Source organism: Alligator sinensis, unplaced genomic scaffold, assembly GCF_000455745.1.
Source record: "Alligator sinensis unplaced genomic scaffold, ASM45574v1 scaffold217_1, whole genome shotgun sequence".
Lineage (NCBI taxonomy): Eukaryota > Metazoa > Chordata > Crocodylia > Alligatoridae > Alligator > Alligator sinensis.
The window spans coordinates 354032-374496 of record NW_005842937.1 but is presented as its reverse complement, the minus strand read 5'-3'; the positions used below and the strand labels follow the sequence as shown (position 1 = coordinate 374496).

The following is a 20465-nucleotide window of genomic DNA, read 5'->3' as shown; positions in this document are numbered from 1 at the left end:
GGCGGGGGCTGAGGAAGCCGCTGGTGGCCGGAGCCACGCGGGTTGTGGCAGGTGTCACGGAGCCGCCTGTGCTGCGAGGTGGAGGCCGGGTTTGCTGCTTCCGCCCTCTGGGCGACCGGCGTGGTGCTGAGCGGCACCCAGTGCCAGCCCGGCCCGCCGGGTCCCCGCGCTGCTCCCAGCGCGTGCCTGGTTGCTGAACAACTTCACATCTTCACACACATCAGGGCACAGGTTTCCCTGGCCAACTGCGGGGCTCAGGATCCTGTGCTTGGCAAGACGTAATGGCTTAGGGGTGGAAATGGCAAGTGGTGGGCTGATGTACAGCCACAGAAAACCGTGGCTGCTCCAAACTGTATACTGTGGTAGCCAAAATGGTATGCAGAGTATTAAGTGTGGATACTCGAACCCGTGGTTGTTGAGGGAAACCTGTACTGCCGTAAAGGTTGTCCCGACTTTCTAGGTCCTCTGAAATTGTGCTGCGCAAAATATTCCTGGGGGTATGGTCTTCTCCCATCCTCCTGACACCGGAGCCAGAGCAACCTCTTCTTGATTAGTGGTTTGTAAGTGTGCCAGTCCTGTGTGCTCCAGCACCCCTGTGTTTGGCATTTTTTTTTGTCTTCCCACTTTTTATCCCCCCAATACAAATAAGGAAAAGCAGACGTTTGATGATGGACTTGTATGTCGGTTTGCTTCCAATGCAGTTGTACCACTTAACGATGCTACCAATCAAATACCTTAGTAATGTTAAATATATAAAAGCTATTCTCTGTACCTGTCATTTAAGGCCTCGGGTAAGTGAGACCTTTAAACAGGAGCCTGTCCTTACCTGTATGCAAAGGCAGTGGAAACTGACTATATGAAGCCCAGAGTAGGGGCAAGTTGCTTATATTAGGTGCAAATATCACAGGACTTGGTGTTGCAGGAAGCACCTCCTGCATGCTAAAGCCATGTAGTGCCTCACTGACCTCCATGCAAATGCTTCTGCAAACTGTCAGGTATGTGTGTGATTTGCATTGTTACAGAGGGCTGCTGCTTTGGGCTAACAGTTCATTAAGAATTCATCTAGATTATTGTAACATAAGCTTTACTACAGTGTATTTTAAGTATAATCGCATTGCTTCAAGTGTTTACATCTTTATGCTGTTCATACAAGGCACCAGTACACCCAGCTCTGTTAGAATCTTGCAGAAGTAGGGCTGGAAGGGACTTCCAGAGATAACGATGAGGTCCTCATTTAATATTTCAAGACTGCATTTTGTTTCTATGTAATATTAACTCTGGTGTAATATAATGAAGCAATTAACAAAATATAAGTAAAACATTGTTGCAAATTCTGAAAGGATGCTTCAAGGACATCTGTTTAAAAGAAGCTTTAATCTGTGTGACTAGTCCCATGGACCCAAAATGAAGACAGTGATCCTGTAGACACTTTTTTAAATTATAGGGTCACCTTGGCATACGGATAAGCTTCCACTAGGACAAAGGTAGCCCCAGGATTTTTATGCTTTCCCTCCAGCATAGTAGACTAACAGATTTGTGATCAAAATACCCATGTAGCTCTCATAGTTGTATTTTCAACTTCCCGCAACTTTTGTTATAATTGGAACAGCTTCCAGGTTGTTCACTCAGGATAGTAGGGTCTAGCTTGGTACAAAGGCATTCAAAGCTTGGCGTCTCTCCTTAATCGGAAGCATCTCTTTTTACGTATTCAAATGAATATTAATGGTGAAAAGCAGTGTAGGTAGCAAAAGCATTTTCCATTGGAACATATTTTTGAAATTGTCTATGGCAAGAAAAATCCATTTTCTGACTAGTTCTTCAAGTAGTTACCAAAATAACATGCACTCTAGATGATTTTGTAGTAACATAAAATTAATGACGCAACCCTGCAAAACATCATCTAACTTGTATGAATAGTCTCTTTTCATATATCCATGAAGTCTTGTTGGGTGTGAGTGGCCACTCCATTAAAACAAAGTAACTTCATGAACTGGGTTATAATGATCCTGGAGAGTACATTTATTTCCATTGAATAAATACCTTATGAGATTTTGCTCCTAAAAGCCAGCTGTGAAAAGTAGCAAAAGGATGGTGTGGTTCATATCTAAATTAACATTTCCATGCATTCTTTTATAGGCACCAAGGAGACTGCATTTATATATGCAGTGACAGCAGCAGGCCTTGTGCATTCTGTGACTCGATCATGCAGTGCAGGAAATATGACTGAATGCTCTTGCGATACCAAATTGCAGAATGGTGGCTCAGCCAGTGAAGGCTGGCACTGGGGTGGCTGCTCTGATGATATTCATTATGGAATGTCATTTAGCAAAAAGTTCCTAGATGGCCCTACCAAGAACATAACTGGAAAAGATGGGAGTGGACTACTGGCAATGAATCTGCACAATAATGAGGCTGGAAGGCAGGTATGTACGACAATTTACACTTGGAACCAAAGACTCCTTAGATTACGCTGCCAAAAACAGCATTAGTATGACTAGGCAAGATCCTGACGACAAGTATGGATCTAAGGCATTGGGCTAAGGGCAAGAATCAGGGCTAAGGGCAAGAAGATTGGGCTAAGGGCAAGAATCAGGTTAACACCTCAAAAGCAGTTAAATTCAAAGCTGAAACCTATATTACTTTCTGTCCATCTTGCTTCACAGTTAAATAAATAAAACCTCACAAAATGAGTACAATTAAGACATTTATCTTGGATGTCCATTGTCTAGTGAGTTTTAACCACTTCCTCCTCAGAAGAATGGTTAGGGCTTGATTTCTTTTTTCTGTTCTTTAGAGAGAGCTGCATTTTTTTGTCCTTTCTGATATTGAGTGATGTTCTGTTATTATATAAATGCTGTCTTGTTTGTTGTTCATGATGAACTACATGCTGTTATAAAAAGACCACTTTCAAGCAGGTGATGATTATATAGGGCCTGATTCTGAGAGATCCCTGGGTGAGTGCTGTAAACAGGCTACTACATAAGGCTGATGCTAGTACTACCACAACCTATTTGTAAAATAAGGAGCTACAACTTTTATTTTGCCTAATCTCATCATTGTTAAGCAGGCTCTGAGAACATTACTGGATTGAGCTCCTTGGGAAGCTGAGGTAAAGGAACCTCTTTATTTCTGGAGTCTTGATTGGTTTCTGGCTACTTGAACAGGGGTAGTTCTGAGCTAGCAACGTCTAAAATCAAGGTGGGAAACGATTAATGGGATTAAGTAACAGCTGACATTTGGATCACAGTTTTGGAATAAAGCTAGTCAGTTTTGCCAAATCTTGCTGCAGATGTTTAGGTTCTCCAACCCCTAGTCATTCTGGATAATATCTGACTCTGAAATCAGTAGGATGGTTTCCAGAGTGAGGTGTAATTCTGTGTGAAGGTGTCAGAATCTAGGCCAGTGGGAAACCTAGAGCTCACAGGACCTTACAGAATGCTGTTCTTCTTCAGTACAGCATAGGACAAAGACACCAAAACAGTAACATAACTAGGGCTGCACAAGAAGGGCACCTGCCAAGCTAGGAGGGGTGTCAGGATCACCCGTCTGCTACAACAGAGAAAGCAGTGGCTGGAGTGCAGGGGAGGGCCAGGTAGCCCCTCTGCCTTCTGCCTCCCCCCCCCTCCCCCCACCTGCAGCCTTCCTGCACCTCTCCAGTCTCTGCCCCGTCCTGCCTCCCCAACTCCCCAGACTTTGCCTCCCTTTTTACTGTCAGAAACTCCTTGGACTGCTTTGTCCACGAGCACAGCACATGGAAGTCCAGCCCTTGCCTGGCCATGCAGCAGTATTGGCATTGCTGATTTGGCCAGGCAGGCAATGCAGCAGTGTTGGTGTTGCTGAGTTGGCTGGACAGGGTAAGCAGTTTCCATGTGGTCTGTGCCCAGGTGACACTCTAGCCCAACCTGAAGTTGAGGTGTGCCTGACAGTAAGAGGGTGGGAGTGGGGTGCAGGAGGCCAGGGGGGGCAGAAGCTGCAGAAGAGAGGGCAGGAAGCTGCTGTGGGTCTGACACTGACTCTGACCCAGGCTCAGGGCCAGAGTCAGAGCTGTAGTAGCTACCTGCTCCTCTTTCTCCCACTCCCTACCCCCCCCGACTCTATTTTGTATGCAAATATAAGACAAGGGGCTTTTGCCCCATGCTAATTGGAGGGGAAACTTTTATTTTCCAGTAAACAGGATAATTTGATGTGCACCATTAACATGTATTTGCATATACTGCTATGCTCTCATTCTTAAGTTTATAGTAAATTAAATGACTTTGAAACATCTAAAGTTCTTCAGCCATATTTCTTGCAGCAATGTACTTTGTTTTTAAATATCCACAAAGGAAATATGCAGAACATTTGATGACTTCCAATAAAATAAATAGTTTGTAACATAGCTGCAAACTGTAGGATAAAGCAAATACCGCGGCTGTTGTCCAAAGTGAAAGAGAAAGCAACATTCCTATTGTTGTTGGAAATCCTAGCTATTGATATTACCAAGGCTAAAATTTAGCATCAAGTTGCTCTGATTCTTTCTTAGTTTCAGAATCCTTAAAAAGATTGTTAGAAAGAATTGAAACTATTGTTCTGGGGCAAGGATGTTTTCGGAGATGTATTACTATCCTATGACCTTTCATAATGAAAGGCATCAGAAACATGATGGTATTTCTTACAAAAAGAAGAGTCTTTAAGACAGTACTTCTGGAATTTACGTAACTACATTTGTTTGGAACAGCTCTCTATATTGATTTTGGTAAGCGTAAAATTCTCCCATTCCTTTCCCATCTCAAGTCGGAGCCCTATTTTTAAGTTTCTCTATCCCATAGTTTCACCAAGATGTTGAACTTAAAGTAGAGGAAGGATTCTGTGATTTGAGGATCATGGAAGAGGGGTAGCTCAGATTTTGCAGGGTCAGAGTCTGCAGCTTGGGAGATAAAGATTTTAATTCTCTGCTGTCCATCTTGGGTAGATCACTCAAGCCTACATCAACAGGATCAGGTTACTGAAATCCTCTGTTTAAAATACTATATGCAGGATGACTAAAATCAAGTAAAATCACCATTTTTAATTAGATTGTAGATTTCCATATAATGTGTACTATGAATCTTGGCAACTATTTTTTCTGGTGCTTTATCATCCACTGCTGCCTCTGGTTCTGCGTATTGTCAAACTTGGAAATAAGAAGAGGAAGACATTGTGGAGGGGATCCCACAGGGCCACAATCAACAACAGTGGGAGCCACCCTTGGAGTAGTGGGGAGAGGTTGGGGGACAGGTCATGCTTTAGAGTGGTGCCCTAGGAGTGCCATGAAAGCAGATAGACATACTCTTAAAAGTCTAAAAGTGGGATCCACAATAGCCAGCACATGATGTGGGAAGCTGCCTGAAGTGAGGAAACTGCTACTTTATGAGCCCAAGTCCCAAATGTTGATCCTCTAAACCCCTGTTAAGCACCCCCCTTGCCCTAGATACACCAGCTAAAGTTCTTTAAGTATGTCTAAAGCTGTGTACATTTGGATGGCACCAAGTGGCTGTGTACCTAGCTTGTGTATAAATCCTATCGGTATCCACAAAATAGGGGAGTTGATGCCTTCAGGACCAATCCAGTAGGCAGTCCTAGAGCACACCTACTGGACTGGGGCCTGTGTTCATCCAGGATGTGATAGATGCAGGGTCAATTTCTGCCTCTTTCTGAGGAGGCTCAAACTTATCCCATATTCCAAAACAGTACTCAAACCCCTCCACTATTCTAGGGTAGGATTTCCTTAACTTTGCATATGGGAATTGTTCCACTTTCTATAAATATTCTTTGGGCCAGATGGGGAGAAGGAGATGCTTTGAATTTGCAGCCTGGTGGTTATCCCACTTTCCTGGGATATGGGAGAGTTGGTTTCAAATCATTGCTCCTGGAAATATCTGAATGAAGTGGGGGGGAAATAATTCTACCACATCTCGCAGGACAGATATACTTTGTCACTTGTGATGTGACCTGATGATACTAAATGAGGGCCATATATCAGGACCTACCAAATTTGAGGGGGCTGCCCCCTGATTTTAGGGGTCACAAGGAGGGCCTGGCAGCCACTTTGCAGGCAGAAAACAACAGGCAACCTGTCCCCCACTCCCCATGGCTCTGGCCGGGGGGCCCTGGTGCCCCTGCCACTCAGATGATAGCTATGCAGGCTGCTTACCATGCGGCCCTGCCCCTCATCACTGACTGGCTGCAAGGGCTGTCTGTCATGCAGGCCTGCCACTCACTGCCGATTGGAGAGGGGCCAGGCCACATGACAAGCAGCCCTCACAGCCAATCAGCAGCAAGGGGCAGGTCAGCAGCCCTCTTGCCAGCAGCCCTCTAGGGAGCCAGCACTTTATTTTCCTTAGGTTTTCTTTTGGATTTCAATAGGAAAAAGAAAAGAAGTCTGCAGATCCCTTGCCATATATGGTGTGCCCACATGGTGCAATGTCTCAGTGTGGAGAGATGCTTGTGTTGGATCCAGAATCGGAAGCAGTATAACTGCAGTGGCATGGACCAACTAATTCAGATGGAGTTCTGTTTGATACAACCATACTGCTTCCAGGATCCAACCTAGTATAGCTACACAACATACCAGAGTGCTCCATAGACATACAGGCCTGTTTGGAGCTAGCACTATTAGGCAATCAAACTTTAAAAAGTTTGGCTTTTGTTATAGAACTTTATTTCATGATGGCTTGTTCTTGAAATTGGATTTTATAAGTACTGTTTTTACAGTTTCTTTGTTTTGGGAGATGTAGATGAAGCATCCTGTATCATAAGGGATGATGCAGGGAGGTGGGAAAAAAAGCATTTAGGTACTCACTGTCTTTAGGTAATTGCATGTCTACATGTGCAATTAACACAAAACAATAAGCTCTGGAGTGTATTGACATTTGAATGTGTTCCTGGGAGTGCAGCATATTGAGCTAGGTCAGAGCCTCCCTGGCTGGCAGGGGGCTTAGAGCCTGCCAGCCCAGGCTGCTCCCTGTGGCTCAATGTGCTATGGAGGGGCTGGCTGGGGCATGAAGGTGTTTTCAATGTGGGGATAGTTGGCAGGCAACCTCCACACTGAAGCACCCTTGTGCCCCTGCTAGCTGGAACAGCGTCTACATGTGCACTGCTGCAGAGTTTTTGTTTTGTTTTTTCTTCTTCTACTCCACAGCAGGATAATACTTGTAAATACAGATGCTATCCTGCTGTAGAGTAAATTGGTTTACTCCAGCCTAACAGAGGTGCATGTGTAGACACCAATGTATTTACTGCACAGCTAACTATTCTACTGTGTAGTAAACATCTTGTGGAGATGTACCCACTGGTTGCAGTAGAGGGGAGAACTGGGGTTACACAGATGAATTGAGCAGTCCTCAAACACGTGTAGTATCATTCCTTTTACTGAGGCTGTGCGAGTGTATGTGTAAAGTTAAATGTGTATAAAGTCTCAAGATTAAGGCCTATAATTTGTGTAACATGCTTTGAGAAGGAAAAAAAGCTAATGTCAGGTATAGTCATTCTTTCCCTTTAACTTTTTCATGTTCCACAGCACAAAGGTTAGGCTTTTAGGGATAGGATAGGATATATAGGTATACAAACATTCATGTTAATAAATACTGTCCGATGGGAGAATAACAAGAAATCATTTAAACGAAAATATGTAGTAGATTTGTGTGTGTGTGTGTGTGTGTGTATATATATATATATATATAACTGTTTACTTCTTGAAACGGCAGCAAAAATCATTTTCAAGACTTCAGCACGTTCAGGTTTCCCTACGTCAAGTTTTAGCTGTTACTAGCATAAGCTTCAAAGATACAATTTTCTGCATGCACATAAACCCACTCACCTAGTGCTCTTCTCTCCTCTTCATGGATTTGATTTTCTTAGGCTCTGTGGAATGGTGTCTGAAATCTTTATAGGTCCCACAAGCTCTTTGAAGTCCATCACTAGTCTGACAGTTTGATCCTCTTCAAGTATTTACAATGGAAGTCTGTAGTTTGTCCACCATGTGGCAAACTTAGCTTCCTTCTACTCCAGCAAAGGAACAGACCCTGCATTCTCTTCAATAACTTTGTAAAGTACCTGGAACATAATCCTTAGAGCAGGCCTTTGTAGTCCTGTGAAGTTCTACTACAGGCAACCCCCTCTTAATGCTTTTTAGCTTGGCACTGTTTCACTATAACGCTCATTTGAAATTGATACCTGATTTCACTTAGTGCTCAGCAAGTTTTGCTATAACACTTGCGGTTGCCGTATGTTTGGTTTTGCTTAATGCTCGATTCACTTAACGCTGGATTTTTTTCAGGGACCAAGTAAGAGCGCTAAGCACGGGTTGCCTGTATGGAGTTCCTTCTTTCCAGCTCCTGCTTCTCATCACAAAGATCATTACTTTCAGGAAAAGTTTCAGAAACAAAAGTATAATTTTTACATGGCATTCATTGACCTAACCTTAAAGCTTTTGGCACTGTAAATCATGAGGGACTAAAAATGTGTGTTCACCTTTGGATGTTCCACATCCAGAGGTGTCATTTGGTGCTGCCATAATGGGATGATGGCTGAGTAGTGGAAAATGGCAAGATACTGGACCACTTTTTGGTCACAAATGGTGCCAAAGAAGGATGTGTTCTGGCTTCCATGCTTTTTCTCCATGGTTTTTATTGGCTGTGCCAGTAGAGGCATCTTGTGACACTGACAACATTTATTCAGTTTTGCACTGAAGGAAAGTGTTGGTTTTTTGTTTGCTGTTGGGTTTTTTTTTTTCCAGCCTGTAGTTCTTCAGTAGCAGCAGCATTTCATGTAAAGTAGCAGAACTGTTCACCAGAAAGCTCCTCTTTGACATTTAGTTCATCTCTCTGCTTATGCAGACTATTACTTAGGTTTTACAATCAGTTTAAGGAAAACTGAAGTACTGCCATAATCTATGCTGAAGGCTGCACATGTCTATCTGGTTATTACAATTTAACAATACTCCTTAAATTCAAGTAGAGGTTTCGCATACAAGATGAGCTACCATATAAAAGTGACTTTGTGATTTTATTAGTCCCCTTTTAATAAGGGGGACTAATGAAATGTGTATTTTAGAATGGTGTTCTATCAACTGTAGGACTGCAGAGATATGAATTTATACATTACAGTTGGGCAGCTGTGCTGTCAGTTCTCTTACCTTGTTAGACATGGAGACATACTGCCACCACTTAAAGTGCAACTGGAACTGACAGAGTTGTCTTCAGCCTGTTTTTGAGATTAAACAGCAGGACAACCTTCCCAGTATCAAAATCCTTAGTTGTCAGATGTTCAGCATTTAAATTTTTATGTTCATAAGTTCAGCTTTACTGGTTGGACACCTTTGTTCATATGGCTGACTTGAGAATCTGCAAGGCCATGTTTTATGGTCAGCTAAAGGAAAGCAACTGTTACCATAGTCGCCAGTACAAATGGTATAAAGAGATGTCAACATCCAATTTGAAAGGCGTCTGTGTTGACAAACCAACGGTTGAGAAGCAACAACCCACAACAAAGCAAGATAGCAACCGATCTGTAATTTCTGTTGGATTTCTCTCACAGGGTGACTCTAGGAGTAGCCTGCCAAACTGCTTGCCCATGATAGAAGTTGTGCAAATAGCTTCAAATAACTAAGAACTGTGCCTAGTGCCCATCACAGCCTATATCTGGATAATTTTAGCTCATCCAGCAGAATCACCCTGCCTGATTTGTGACAAGTATGCAAGGACACATTCCCCAAAAGAACTGTGTAAATTCCACACTTTCTTCCATTATTTACACTTCATAGGATATGATGCAAAAATATAGGTTATGTCTGTATAACATATAACACAACTTGATCTCAATCTTCTTGGGAACTCTGCACAACCATACTACAAGCTAGCAAGGAACAGCAGTAGTTAGGACTATGCTCTTGGTAAGTGGCTGTGACATCTTCCATGTCTTGTTTCTCTTCTTCCATACCACTTTTATTTGTTGCCAGATTATTTATATTGTAACAAGGGCCCTTTCCTTTCAAAGCCAAATCTCTCGTCTCAGTGGAGTCTTAATGCTGAACATGACTGCCCAATCATTCCTTAAAAACAGATTCTGAAGAAACAATTGTATTTCTGCAATTACAACTGTAGGAATAAATATTAAAATGAGGTGGTGCCTAAAAAACATAAATATATGCGGTAATTGTATTAGTGATTTTTAGCATGTTACTCGAGCAGAATAGCAAATCTGCAGGACCCAGGAGTGCTTTGGGGTATGGATTGTACCCCACTTCTGCCGTTTGGGTGTGCTTACCATTGTTGTCATTTTGGATCCTGGGTGGCTCCCTTCTCCAGTTGTGGCCCACGGGATCTTAAATGGCTTCTACTTCTGCCCTCCTTTCACTTCAGTAGGGGCAGTCTGTAGAAACTAATGGTTTTTGGTAGTGCACACAGACTCTTCCTCTGTAATGGCTCTGTGAATGTCTTGTTTGTTTGTCTTTGCTGGTAACCTCAACCGACTAGCAATTTTCTATTCGTTTGCCAAATAATATGCAAGTCCAAGCAAATATGGTTGGTTTTTTAATATAAATATTGATTTATTTATTTTTTAAGAATGTTTGTAGAGCACCAGCCAAATAACCATGTTGTAAAGTCCCAGCATAACCTTTAAAACAGAAAGGATCATTTTTCTGTTCTGTGTCCACAATTCCTTATTATCTATTGTACTTTGAAGGAGCTGGTACTGATAAGGCACAAATAAAGACAGTTCTTGGTTGTCACTTTGTTCATGTGGGTGTCCCTCTGCCACTGAAGCCACCGGACTCTGAGTGGCTGCAAGGCTTTATCTACCTGCAGTAACATGGCCTAGAACAAATCCTGGGTGGGGAGGTTCTCTGAGAAGCTCTGAGGAAGGTGTTAAATTACTACTTCTCCCCTCTTATAAATGGTGGGGTGAGGAAGGCATATGATTGACTGGGGTTAGTATTTGTGAACGTTGTGAAGGAAGTGGGTCTTAGAAGGAAGAGTTTTCCTTCTGTTTTTATGCCAAAGTGGTTGTTCCGGTACAGTTGTGTGTGTTTTTTTTTTTTTCTAAGATCAGAATATTATTCGTAAAGATGTCCAAACACACCATTTGACTGGCTGATTCCTGTCATTTAGGCTTGGCCTGAAGTCCTTTTTGTGCTTAGTTTCTATGAGGAGTACATTCTCTTTTAACCTTTGTTAAAGCACATATTAAAACGTATCTACTTTGCATAAAGATTTTAAAGAGAAGCTTCTGGTTCCAGTGGTAATTATCTTAAAATATAGCCCTTCTAAACTCTTCAAACAGTGCTTTGAAACAAAAGCTCATCTATATCCATTTTAGTGATTAAAGATGCATACATTTATTGCTGGAAGCAAGGTGCAGGGAAAAAAAGCTGGGCACAAAAGTGGGCTTTTTACACCAGTGAACAGTGCCTCCATATGAGGGACTGTTAATGTAGAGATTAAAAAAAAGATTTTAAGTTACTTTCTCATTTTGTTAAGTGTATGTATTGTACAGATCTTTTTTTGAAGCTGTGCATCAAATGTGTCAATAAAGAAACCTAATCGTTTACTTGTATATTATAACCATCTATAATGGTTTCCTCTGAATCTCTTACATTCATTATCAGCTGAAGCTCTGAGTTGCAGTCCTAGATATAGGAAGTTACTACTTTTAGTCCACAGTTTTTAATGCCAATTCCAATATAAACTGCCCAAATTCTTGTCTGCTGCAGACGTCTAATAAAGGCTATAGACACACTTTGCCCTGCAGACAGGTTTGCAGAAGTCTAGGTATTGCGCCTACAAGGATTTCTAACTTATTCCTCTCTAAGGAGACACATTTTCAAAATATGAAAACATTAACTCTGCTAATATCTATAAAATATTAAAAAATATAAGAAAATCTATGTGAGACTATGAAAATGTACTAACTAATTTTTGTGTGACTGGAAAAAAATTACATTTAAAACAAAAGGCAGGTATAGCAAACCTACCCTACCTTTCTCAACAGTAAGTTTGATTCTGCAAATATGATAATCACCAGGGACTGTCCCCAGACGACTGAATCTAAATGAGCTGCATGTATTTAGATACTATAAATCCCCTTCCATTCAGATCTGCATGGTTGAATATTACCACCATGTTTCCCCAAGAGATGGCTGTGTTTCAGTGGTGAGAAAAGCAATGAAGTAAGCATACTTTTTAGTAATTTGGAATCCTTCAGGGTACGAAATAAGACCTAAATATAAATTTTCACTATTACTATTAGAAGCCTAACAACTTGTTTGGCCTTGCCCATGTACTCAGGTTCAGCACCTCTGAAACAGACTGTGGGTGTGTCTCAAACTGGACACTCAGAATGAGAGATTACTTTGTAAAATGTATTCCTATCTATATATCCTGTTTCCCCATTGGTCAAATAGGGATAATCATCCTAGCCAAAGTTGTTAGAAGCTTATGGATCATCATTGCCCAGAAGTTTTCCTAGTGAATGGAGAATAAGCCTAAATAATGTTCCCGACTTGTTTTCAGGCTGTAGCAAAGTTGATGTCAGTGGACTGTCGCTGTCATGGAGTTTCTGGGTCCTGTGCTGTGAAAACTTGTTGGAAAACTATGTCACCATTTGAAAAGGTTGGCCGTTTTTTAAAGGATAAATATGAAAACAGTATACAGATATCGGACAGACTGAAAAAAAAGATCCTCAGGAAAGAAAAAAGCCATCGAAAAATACCTGTCCGCAAAGAAGATCTACTCTACATAAACAAGTCTCCCAATTATTGTGTTGAAGATCGTAAACTGGGGATCCGTGGGACACGGGGAAGGGAATGCAACCGTACATCAGAGGGCCCTGATGGATGCAATCTTCTCTGCTGTGGGCGTGGCTACAACACCCATGTGGTCAGGCATGTGGAAAGATGTGAATGCAAGTTTGTTTGGTGCTGCTACGTACGATGTAGGCGGTGTGAAAGCATGACTGATGTACATACCTGCAAATAAGCCCAGCTACCTTGGGGAACAAAACAAAAACATGCTACAAAGTGGTACTTATTTTTCCTGTGTGGGACTTGCAAGGACGGTGGCTTGTCTGAGCGATTAAAGAAGTGCTGTATTTCAGATAGTTTGGCTATTAACTAAAAAAGAATTGCAAGATGATTAGTAGCCTGCACAAAGTGATAGAAGCCACAGCAAAAAACTTCTGGTTCTCTAAAGTGTCTGGGTAGCTAGATGATGTATATCAATGCATCAGTGTGGCTAACAGCAGATATTAAACTTTTGAAGTGAGCAACAGCCATGACACAGTTAGGATCAAGAACAGTATTAAAAGTGTTATATGGTGGAGTAAATACAAGGAGATCTTAGTAGTTAGAGGCTGCAAGGATACTGGACACTTAAAAGGTGTCAGATGTAATCCTTTCTCCCATATTTTTAAGAATGGAGGCTGTCCACAGGATAGATTCACACGTGTGACTCCTTCCTGTAAACTGCTGAAAGAAATGTAGCAAAGCTCTAAGTTGAGTATACAGTGTTTGCAAAGCAAGTGTGCAGAGAGGCTACCCTACTGCATATTATAAAGAAGCTCAGCAATGTAAGTAAAGCCAATGGAGCCCCCATGGTTGGTGGGAACAATGGTATGTTTGGGTTTGTGCCATGCATGGCCAGGTAGAAGATGCTGTAGTACCTTCCACTAAATGCAAATGCAAACTTTTTCGTATTACATATCCCCTTCCAGATTTACCAGCTCCCACAAATGCCTATCAGCATATATTTTAACTCCTTAAATGCCAGTTGTTATTATAATGAAAATTTAATCTGCCATTACACAATATCTCCCACATACCCCCCCAGAGATGCCTTGCATACTCCCAGGAGCGCACATGCCAGAGTTTGGGAACCCCCGGTATATATAATAGTAACCATGTTTAGAAGTTTCCCAGGCTCAAATATGCTTAGAAGAACTAAAAGGAGGGGCAGGTGTCTGGGACAGAAATGTGTTCTGGTATCAGAAACAAAATCTCCTGCAGCCAGATCCTTAAGGTCCCATACCCATAAACTGGCTTACGTGATTGGAAACTGGTTTAAGCCTGTAACAGAACAGAAGTTCAGTGCACATAAACTACTTTCAAAAGCCAAAACCAGTTTAAAATAAACCTGGTTGGATGTAGTATCAAACTTAACTGATTTAGGTCAAACTGGTTTATGGAACTTCTGTCTCAGCTCCCTTCCAGGTTCAAGTTAACTCACAGTCCTCCAGCATCCCAGGATACTTTTCAGCCCTGGGCTGTGCTGTTTGCTCCACTGGAGCAATGACTTCTTCATCACTCTGCTCCTTAGCCTGCTGCCTGCCTGCATCCTTCAGCCCATAGGGATGGGGGGCAGGGGAACAGACCCCCAGACCTCCCTAGCCAGGGTCTACACAGCACATGAGGGGAAGGAAAGCCCTTGTGGTGGGGGCTTTTTGACCTTTGGAAGCCCTCTCCCCTCCCCCTTCTCACCTGCCGATTGCTTCAGCAGCTGCCACAGAAGGGAGGGAGCTTCCCCTCAGGTCCCCAGGGCTGCCTGGGCTGGGGAACTCAGGCAATGGGAAGCTGCCTGAGGGGGAGGCTCCCCCAAGGTGGACCAACTGGACAGGGGGCTGTGGGGGGACAGCAGGGGGTTGTCTGGGCTGGCAATGGCTGGCAGGCTGGGAGACATGCTGTAGTCCCCCCCTGCCTGCTGGCCTGGGTCAGTGCAGATCTCTCCCACATGTCCCAGGTGAAAGCTGAATGTCAGCTCAGTTGGTTATCAGTTCAACCTACACAGCTTGGAGGAAGCTGCCTAGATTGAACTGGTTCTGACTCAGGCTTTTTGACTGCCTGCACTTAGCCTACATTGGGTATATTGGTGTGGCCAGTCCACCAGCCTTCAGCCCCACTGCTTCCTTCATTGGTGGCCTGTGATTAATGAATCACTATTGTCAGCAGGTAGTAGCTTAGCATTTTTTCTCTCTGTGCCCATCCACACTCCAATGCGGAATACAGACCAAAGAAATTTGTCAAAAAGGGAAAGAAACGTCAAAACCTGAACTTTATTTTTCAGCCTTTTTAGTAAGTACAGTACTTAGAACATTTCATTAATTTGTTCCACAACCAATGTTGCTTTAAAGGCAGTTTCTCTTCATAATGTCTTGTATAGCTTGGCTCGCACCATTAAAATATTTAAGCTATTACCAATAACAGTTTTATATTTTTGGTCCCATTTGATTTTTATGTGCAGGCAAAGCATTCATTTTTTTAATGTAATTTTAAAAACTGGCTTTAAAAGCAGTGTGCGCAAGGCTTTGTTTTGTTACATGATAAGACAAAAAATTATATTTTGTAAATATTTAAATTATGAAAGCTATGTTAAAGGTTCGAAGACCCCTGTATTAAGTTCCCAGAACTAGCATGATAAGATTACCTCTGACATTTGTTCATTAAGTCTCTTCCTATTGGAGTAGTTTTAAACTGACTTTAATTTGCTTGTGCAGGGGAAAAATTATTTGAGCAAGTACATAAATGATTTATTTGTTATTTTCAGGGGATTTTTATATACTTCAGTTAATATACCAATTATGACACATTGTCAAGAAACTGCTGTTTGGATTTTTTTTAATTATCAACTTAGTGAGATTTTTTTGTATTTTCATTTATGGTACAGAAGAATCCTTGCTCATTACAGCAAATGGCAAGATCCCCACTGACTTTACTAAGACTAGGATTTTACCTATGGACATTTCTTACACTAACAGTCATTTTTAAAAACAAATAGGGATGGTAGGGTAAGATCTCCAAAACTACTTTGGGGGATGAATACCTAATTTTAATTGTTTTAATAGTTTAAATTTAATAGTTAAAACTCTGGGTCCAGATCCCAGAGTATTAAACTTGTGGTTCTCAGCCTTTTTATATTCAAGGCACACCTCAGAAAAAGCCAGCTTTTAGCTTTCACTTAATTTTTGACTAAGGAAAAATAATAAGAGGAATTCTTCTGCTGCAAAGAACTCAGAAAGACCATAGCAAATCAGAAATGTTTTTGGTACTATGGATTTCTGTTTGAAATCTCTGGGTTCATCTTGGAGGCCTCAGCTGGAGTACTCTGCCCAGTTCTGGGTACCGCACTTTAAGAAGGATGTGGATAAGCTCAAGAGGGTACAAAGAAGGGCCACTTGTATGGTTAAAGGCATGGAGGGTAGGCCCTATGAGGAGCAACTCCGGGAACTGGGCCCGTTCAGTCTGAGCAAAAGAAGGCTGAGAGGTGATTTGATAGCTGCTTACAAGCACATCAGAGGGGAGCATCAAGAACTAGGAGAGCAACTATTCAGGAGGGCACCTCAAGGGAGGACGAGGACCAGTGGGCATAAACTAATAGTAACTTCAGGTTGGACATAAGGAAAAACTTCTCTGTAAGGGTTACCAGAACCTGGAACACACTCCCAGCACAGACGGTGCAATCACTCTCCTTAGAGGTATTCAAGATGAGGCTGGACAGGTACCTTGTCGAGCTCATCTGAGCCCAATAACTTCCTGCCCATGGCAGGGGACCGGACTTGAGGATCTTACAGGTCCCTTTCAGTTCTATGATTCTTGTGAATTGTGTATAGGTGTTTTTGCACTTAACACCTCAAATTATTGATGTTATAGTAATTGGGGGTGGGGAGTGGAAGGGGTGTGTTATCCATATACACATTTCACTTGGGCCTCTGGCAGATATTAGAAGAATGGTGTGATTGGGATCTGAGGAATTTTATGCCCCGCCCCAAGCATTGTGAGTTTTGCCATACTGGATATGCACAGCAGAATGTAGTGTTTAGGTTGGTGCATATAATTCCTCATATCCAAATTGTACCTGTGGGTCAGGCAAGAGACAGCTCTGTCCCAGACCTCAGCTGAGGGATTGGGTATAAGCAGCCTCAAGGGAGGAGTCAGAGCTGCTCTCAGCCTGATCCCAAGGATTGGGCTAGAGGTTATTCAAGACCTTGGACTGTTCAGGGACAGTGCTGACCATCAGCTGATTATCTGCATCAGCCCCAAACAGCCCCGGGTCTGGTTCCAGACCCAGGGCTGTCTCAGGCTAGTGCCAACAACCAGGTGATTGTGGGCACTGGCCCTGGAGAGCCCTGGGGTTTAGAACCAGACCTGGGCTGTTCATGGCCAGTGCTGACAGGTGAACCAGTGACTGTTTCAGGAGGATCAGGTCCATTAACTTTTACAGCAGGACTATGCAACTGGAAGAGATTCCCCAAGTCATCAAGTCCAGTCCCTCAGTATGGCATTACAATTCTTCCATCTGCAATTGGAATACATAGTTGCTCTTTGAGACTATCATTTCCAAAATCTAAGCACAAATAAAGAAGGGAGATAAAGAGATATACCTAATTAAATAGGGCTGGTTTGCTTGACACTTGTATAATTTGAGATAGGTAGTTAGCCTGAAGTCAGTCACAAGGCAGACTAGATATGTACCTTTACAGGTTAAATAAATAAAATTGTGTACATATATATATAGAGAGAGAGGGGGGAGGAACCCAAGTTCACTTCATCAAATGCTATGAAAGGATTTTAGAAAGCAGAGTTCAAGAAGGAGAGATAAATTAGAAATTATAGGTGTTGGTACAACACTTATTGTTGGTGTGTTAGCACTTACTAGGAAATATGGTTGAGATTAATTAGAGCTAGCACATACAAATTTCTTTTCATCCTTAGAATCTAAAGTGTTATGAAAGACGGCTGTTATTATTCCCATTTTACAGATGGAAAACATGAGGCAGAGGAAAGGGAAGTGTCTTGCTTGAAGTAAGGGAGACAGCAATAGAACTGGGAACAGAATCCAGATGTGCTGAGTCTCAGTCCAGTTCTCTGTCCGTTACTAGGTTACTGCAGTTGTTTCCTTATCACCTTATAATGAAAAATGCACCACTGCATGGTGACTGACTTTCATATTATCATTTAATATTTATATCAGCACTAAAAAAGCATTCTTCTAAATTCCACTACTTATTTTTTAACACAAGTGATAATATAAAATAACTAATCAATCAACTAATCTAAAAAAAAAAAGCATTTCTAAAATATGGAATGTTGTGGTTTGTATTTCCAGAAAGCAAATATGATTCTTTGCAGACAGCTAGCAAATTCATCACTCCAATGCACTAACTCATATTTATGATTCAACTCATTTACATTTTACAGCAGTACAGAAAGAGATCAGAATCGGTACTTTGGATTATGTGGAGGGTTAAAAACGTGGCAATTTATTTTACCCATATCTGATCACAGTGATTTGTGATAATTCTGGTCCAGGCTGGAATTTGGAATCAAGCAGCTAATTCAAATGCTTTGCTCCTGATGTATGGCAGCTAACATTTAGCTAGTTTTCTCAACAATGGTCTGTAATAAAGAAAGACGCCAGGAGAGTTACTACCTTTTAAAAAGCATGCACATAAATTAGATATACTCCTTAGAAACCAAATAAAAGTCCAAGTCCTTGTCATAACTACATGGATAATGTAGTTATGCATTTTATTAAATTTGTAATTGGACTTGACCCTAGGAAGTTCAATAACAAATTTATTTTCATACAGAAGATCAGAATCTGGCTCAGAGTTTCACCATTTTTCAACTGTGAAGTTAACTTGTTAGAGCTATGCAGTTTTCCCCATTATGACTTAAACATTTATCAGTTTATCAGGTTTCTTTTATCATCAAAGTACCAATGTGTGTGCGCCAAAGTAGTATTTTTAATGTCCACAAATTTGCAACTTACCATTGGGAAATATTTTTGTAACCTCTTTCTAACAGCTCTAAAAATTGTAACCTCTCTATAACAGCTCTGAGAACAGCTGGTAAAAGTTTTTTATGACCACTTCTGTTTTCCACAGCAAAAAAACCCCAACAACAAACCAAAACAAACCCCCACAAAAACTTGACACTTTGACTTAAGAGTTAAAAAAAATGCAATATAATCTGGTGGATGATCTTTTTCTTTCTTTGCTGACAGGTACATTTGTGCCTCCTGTCAGCAACAGAGAAACAGTTCCATAACTAAAATGATAACACAACAGCTAGTCCTGTAAACTGAGAAACTAAAGAGTCACTGAAAAACAACACAATAGTATTTTTATTTCTAAACAGCATTTTAAGGTGAAGTATATTGTGGTATTAGACAATTATTTGTGCAGCACTAGAAATCTACATTTAAAATAGCATAACCTTAAGATATTCATACTAGTATACAATGTAGTAATTTAGGATTATATAAAATGATGCCTGTGCCAAAGAGCTGCAAATTTAAAAATTACCTGTATAGGTGCAGAATAGCTAGCTGATTTTAAATTTATGAAGCTTCAGGCCATGTCTAGATGAGCAGGTCACATCCAGGACGAGCACATACACTGCATAAATTTGTGTTGCCATAAACTGCACACCCCTACTCATCTGGACGTGGCCTGAAGCTTCATAAACCTAGAGATTTGCAGTGCCACAAACTGCATGCAGTGAAAGTTAAAATGTGTGCCACACTGCAAATTTGCAGCACACCAGCAAAATTTGCACAAAAAAAACCCAACAGCAACAGAAGCAGTGCAATACATGTACAATAAGTGTGCACCCCCCCCCCCCGGCACTTACTGGCAGTTGGAATTGCCATCGGCTGACTGGGGCCCCACCTGCACAGTGCAGGGCAGGGTGGCAGCCCCATCCCGGGCCCTGCTGCCCCTCCGCTGCCCTGTCAGGAGGCCCTGGAGTCCCCCTACCCCTGCTTATAAGGTAAGTAGAGGCTTTTTTCCCCAATTTTTTTTTTGGGGGGGGGGTTGGTTCTGGTTTTTTTTAAAGTGAAGGTGCCTGGGGTTGCAGGGGCAGTCATGGGAGCCTGGGGGTGCAAGTTGGGGGGTGAGGCTGGGTGGGGCAGCCATTGGAGGGGCTACAGCAGCTGGCAGGGGATGGGGCCAGGTTGGGCTGCAATCGGGCTGGGGTGAGGCATGTGGGCCATTCAGGGGGGGTGATGGCCCCTGTTGGGGGGCTGTACCCCTTGTGTGGGGGCCGTAGCCCTTGTGTGGGGAGCAAATCCCCTGTTGGGGGGGCTAAACCCCTTGTTGGGGGGCTGTAGCTCTTGTGTGGGGGATGAACCCCTTGTTGGGGGGCCGTAAACCCCTTGTGTGGGGGCCATTGCCCCTGTGAGAGGGCAGCAAAATATATATTCATGAATTCATGAAACGTAGTTAGAGTTCACTTTATTATTATGATAAAAGACATGCCTTAATACTGTAGATATATCAATAAAACGTTGTCCAACTGATCGCTGTCTCTGTCTCTGTCTCTCTATAGTGGTCTTTTGTTTTACTTGTGGAGGAACATGGATTTAGGGGTATTTTACAGAGTGAGTGGGATTTTTTTTATCAGGGATTTTTCAGTTTTCCAATAGGGAACACCAGAATTCCTGCTAGGGAGGCCA

The 20465-nt window shown here is 42.1% G+C and overlaps 1 protein-coding gene across 1 annotated transcript; it reads left to right on the top strand.

The window, feature by feature from the left end:
• Nucleotides 1-716: 716 nt before the first annotated feature.
• Nucleotides 717-14124, top strand: WNT16 (Wnt family member 16). The gene is made up of 3 exons (XM_025192514.1): nucleotides 717-738; nucleotides 2137-2423; nucleotides 12531-14124. Exons 1-3 carry the CDS (start codon nucleotides 717-719, stop codon nucleotides 12993-12995), a joined length of 774 nt encoding a protein of 257 aa, XP_025048299.1. The 3' UTR covers nucleotides 12996-14124.
• The last annotated feature ends 6341 nt before the right edge of the window (nucleotides 14125-20465 follow it).

What these genes read in the sequence shown, in the direction of transcription:
- WNT16 (XM_025192514.1), top strand. Translation starts at nt 717, where the DNA reads ATGCTACCAATCAAATACCTTA. An exon ending in GCTACCAATCAAATACCTTA is followed by an intron (nt 739 to 2,136) that starts GTAATGTTAAAT and finishes ATTCTTTTATAG; the next exon opens with GCACCAAGGAGACTGCATTT. An exon ending in ATAATGAGGCTGGAAGGCAG is followed by an intron (nt 2,424 to 12,530) that starts GTATGTACGACA and finishes ACTTGTTTTCAG; the next exon opens with GCTGTAGCAAAGTTGATGTC.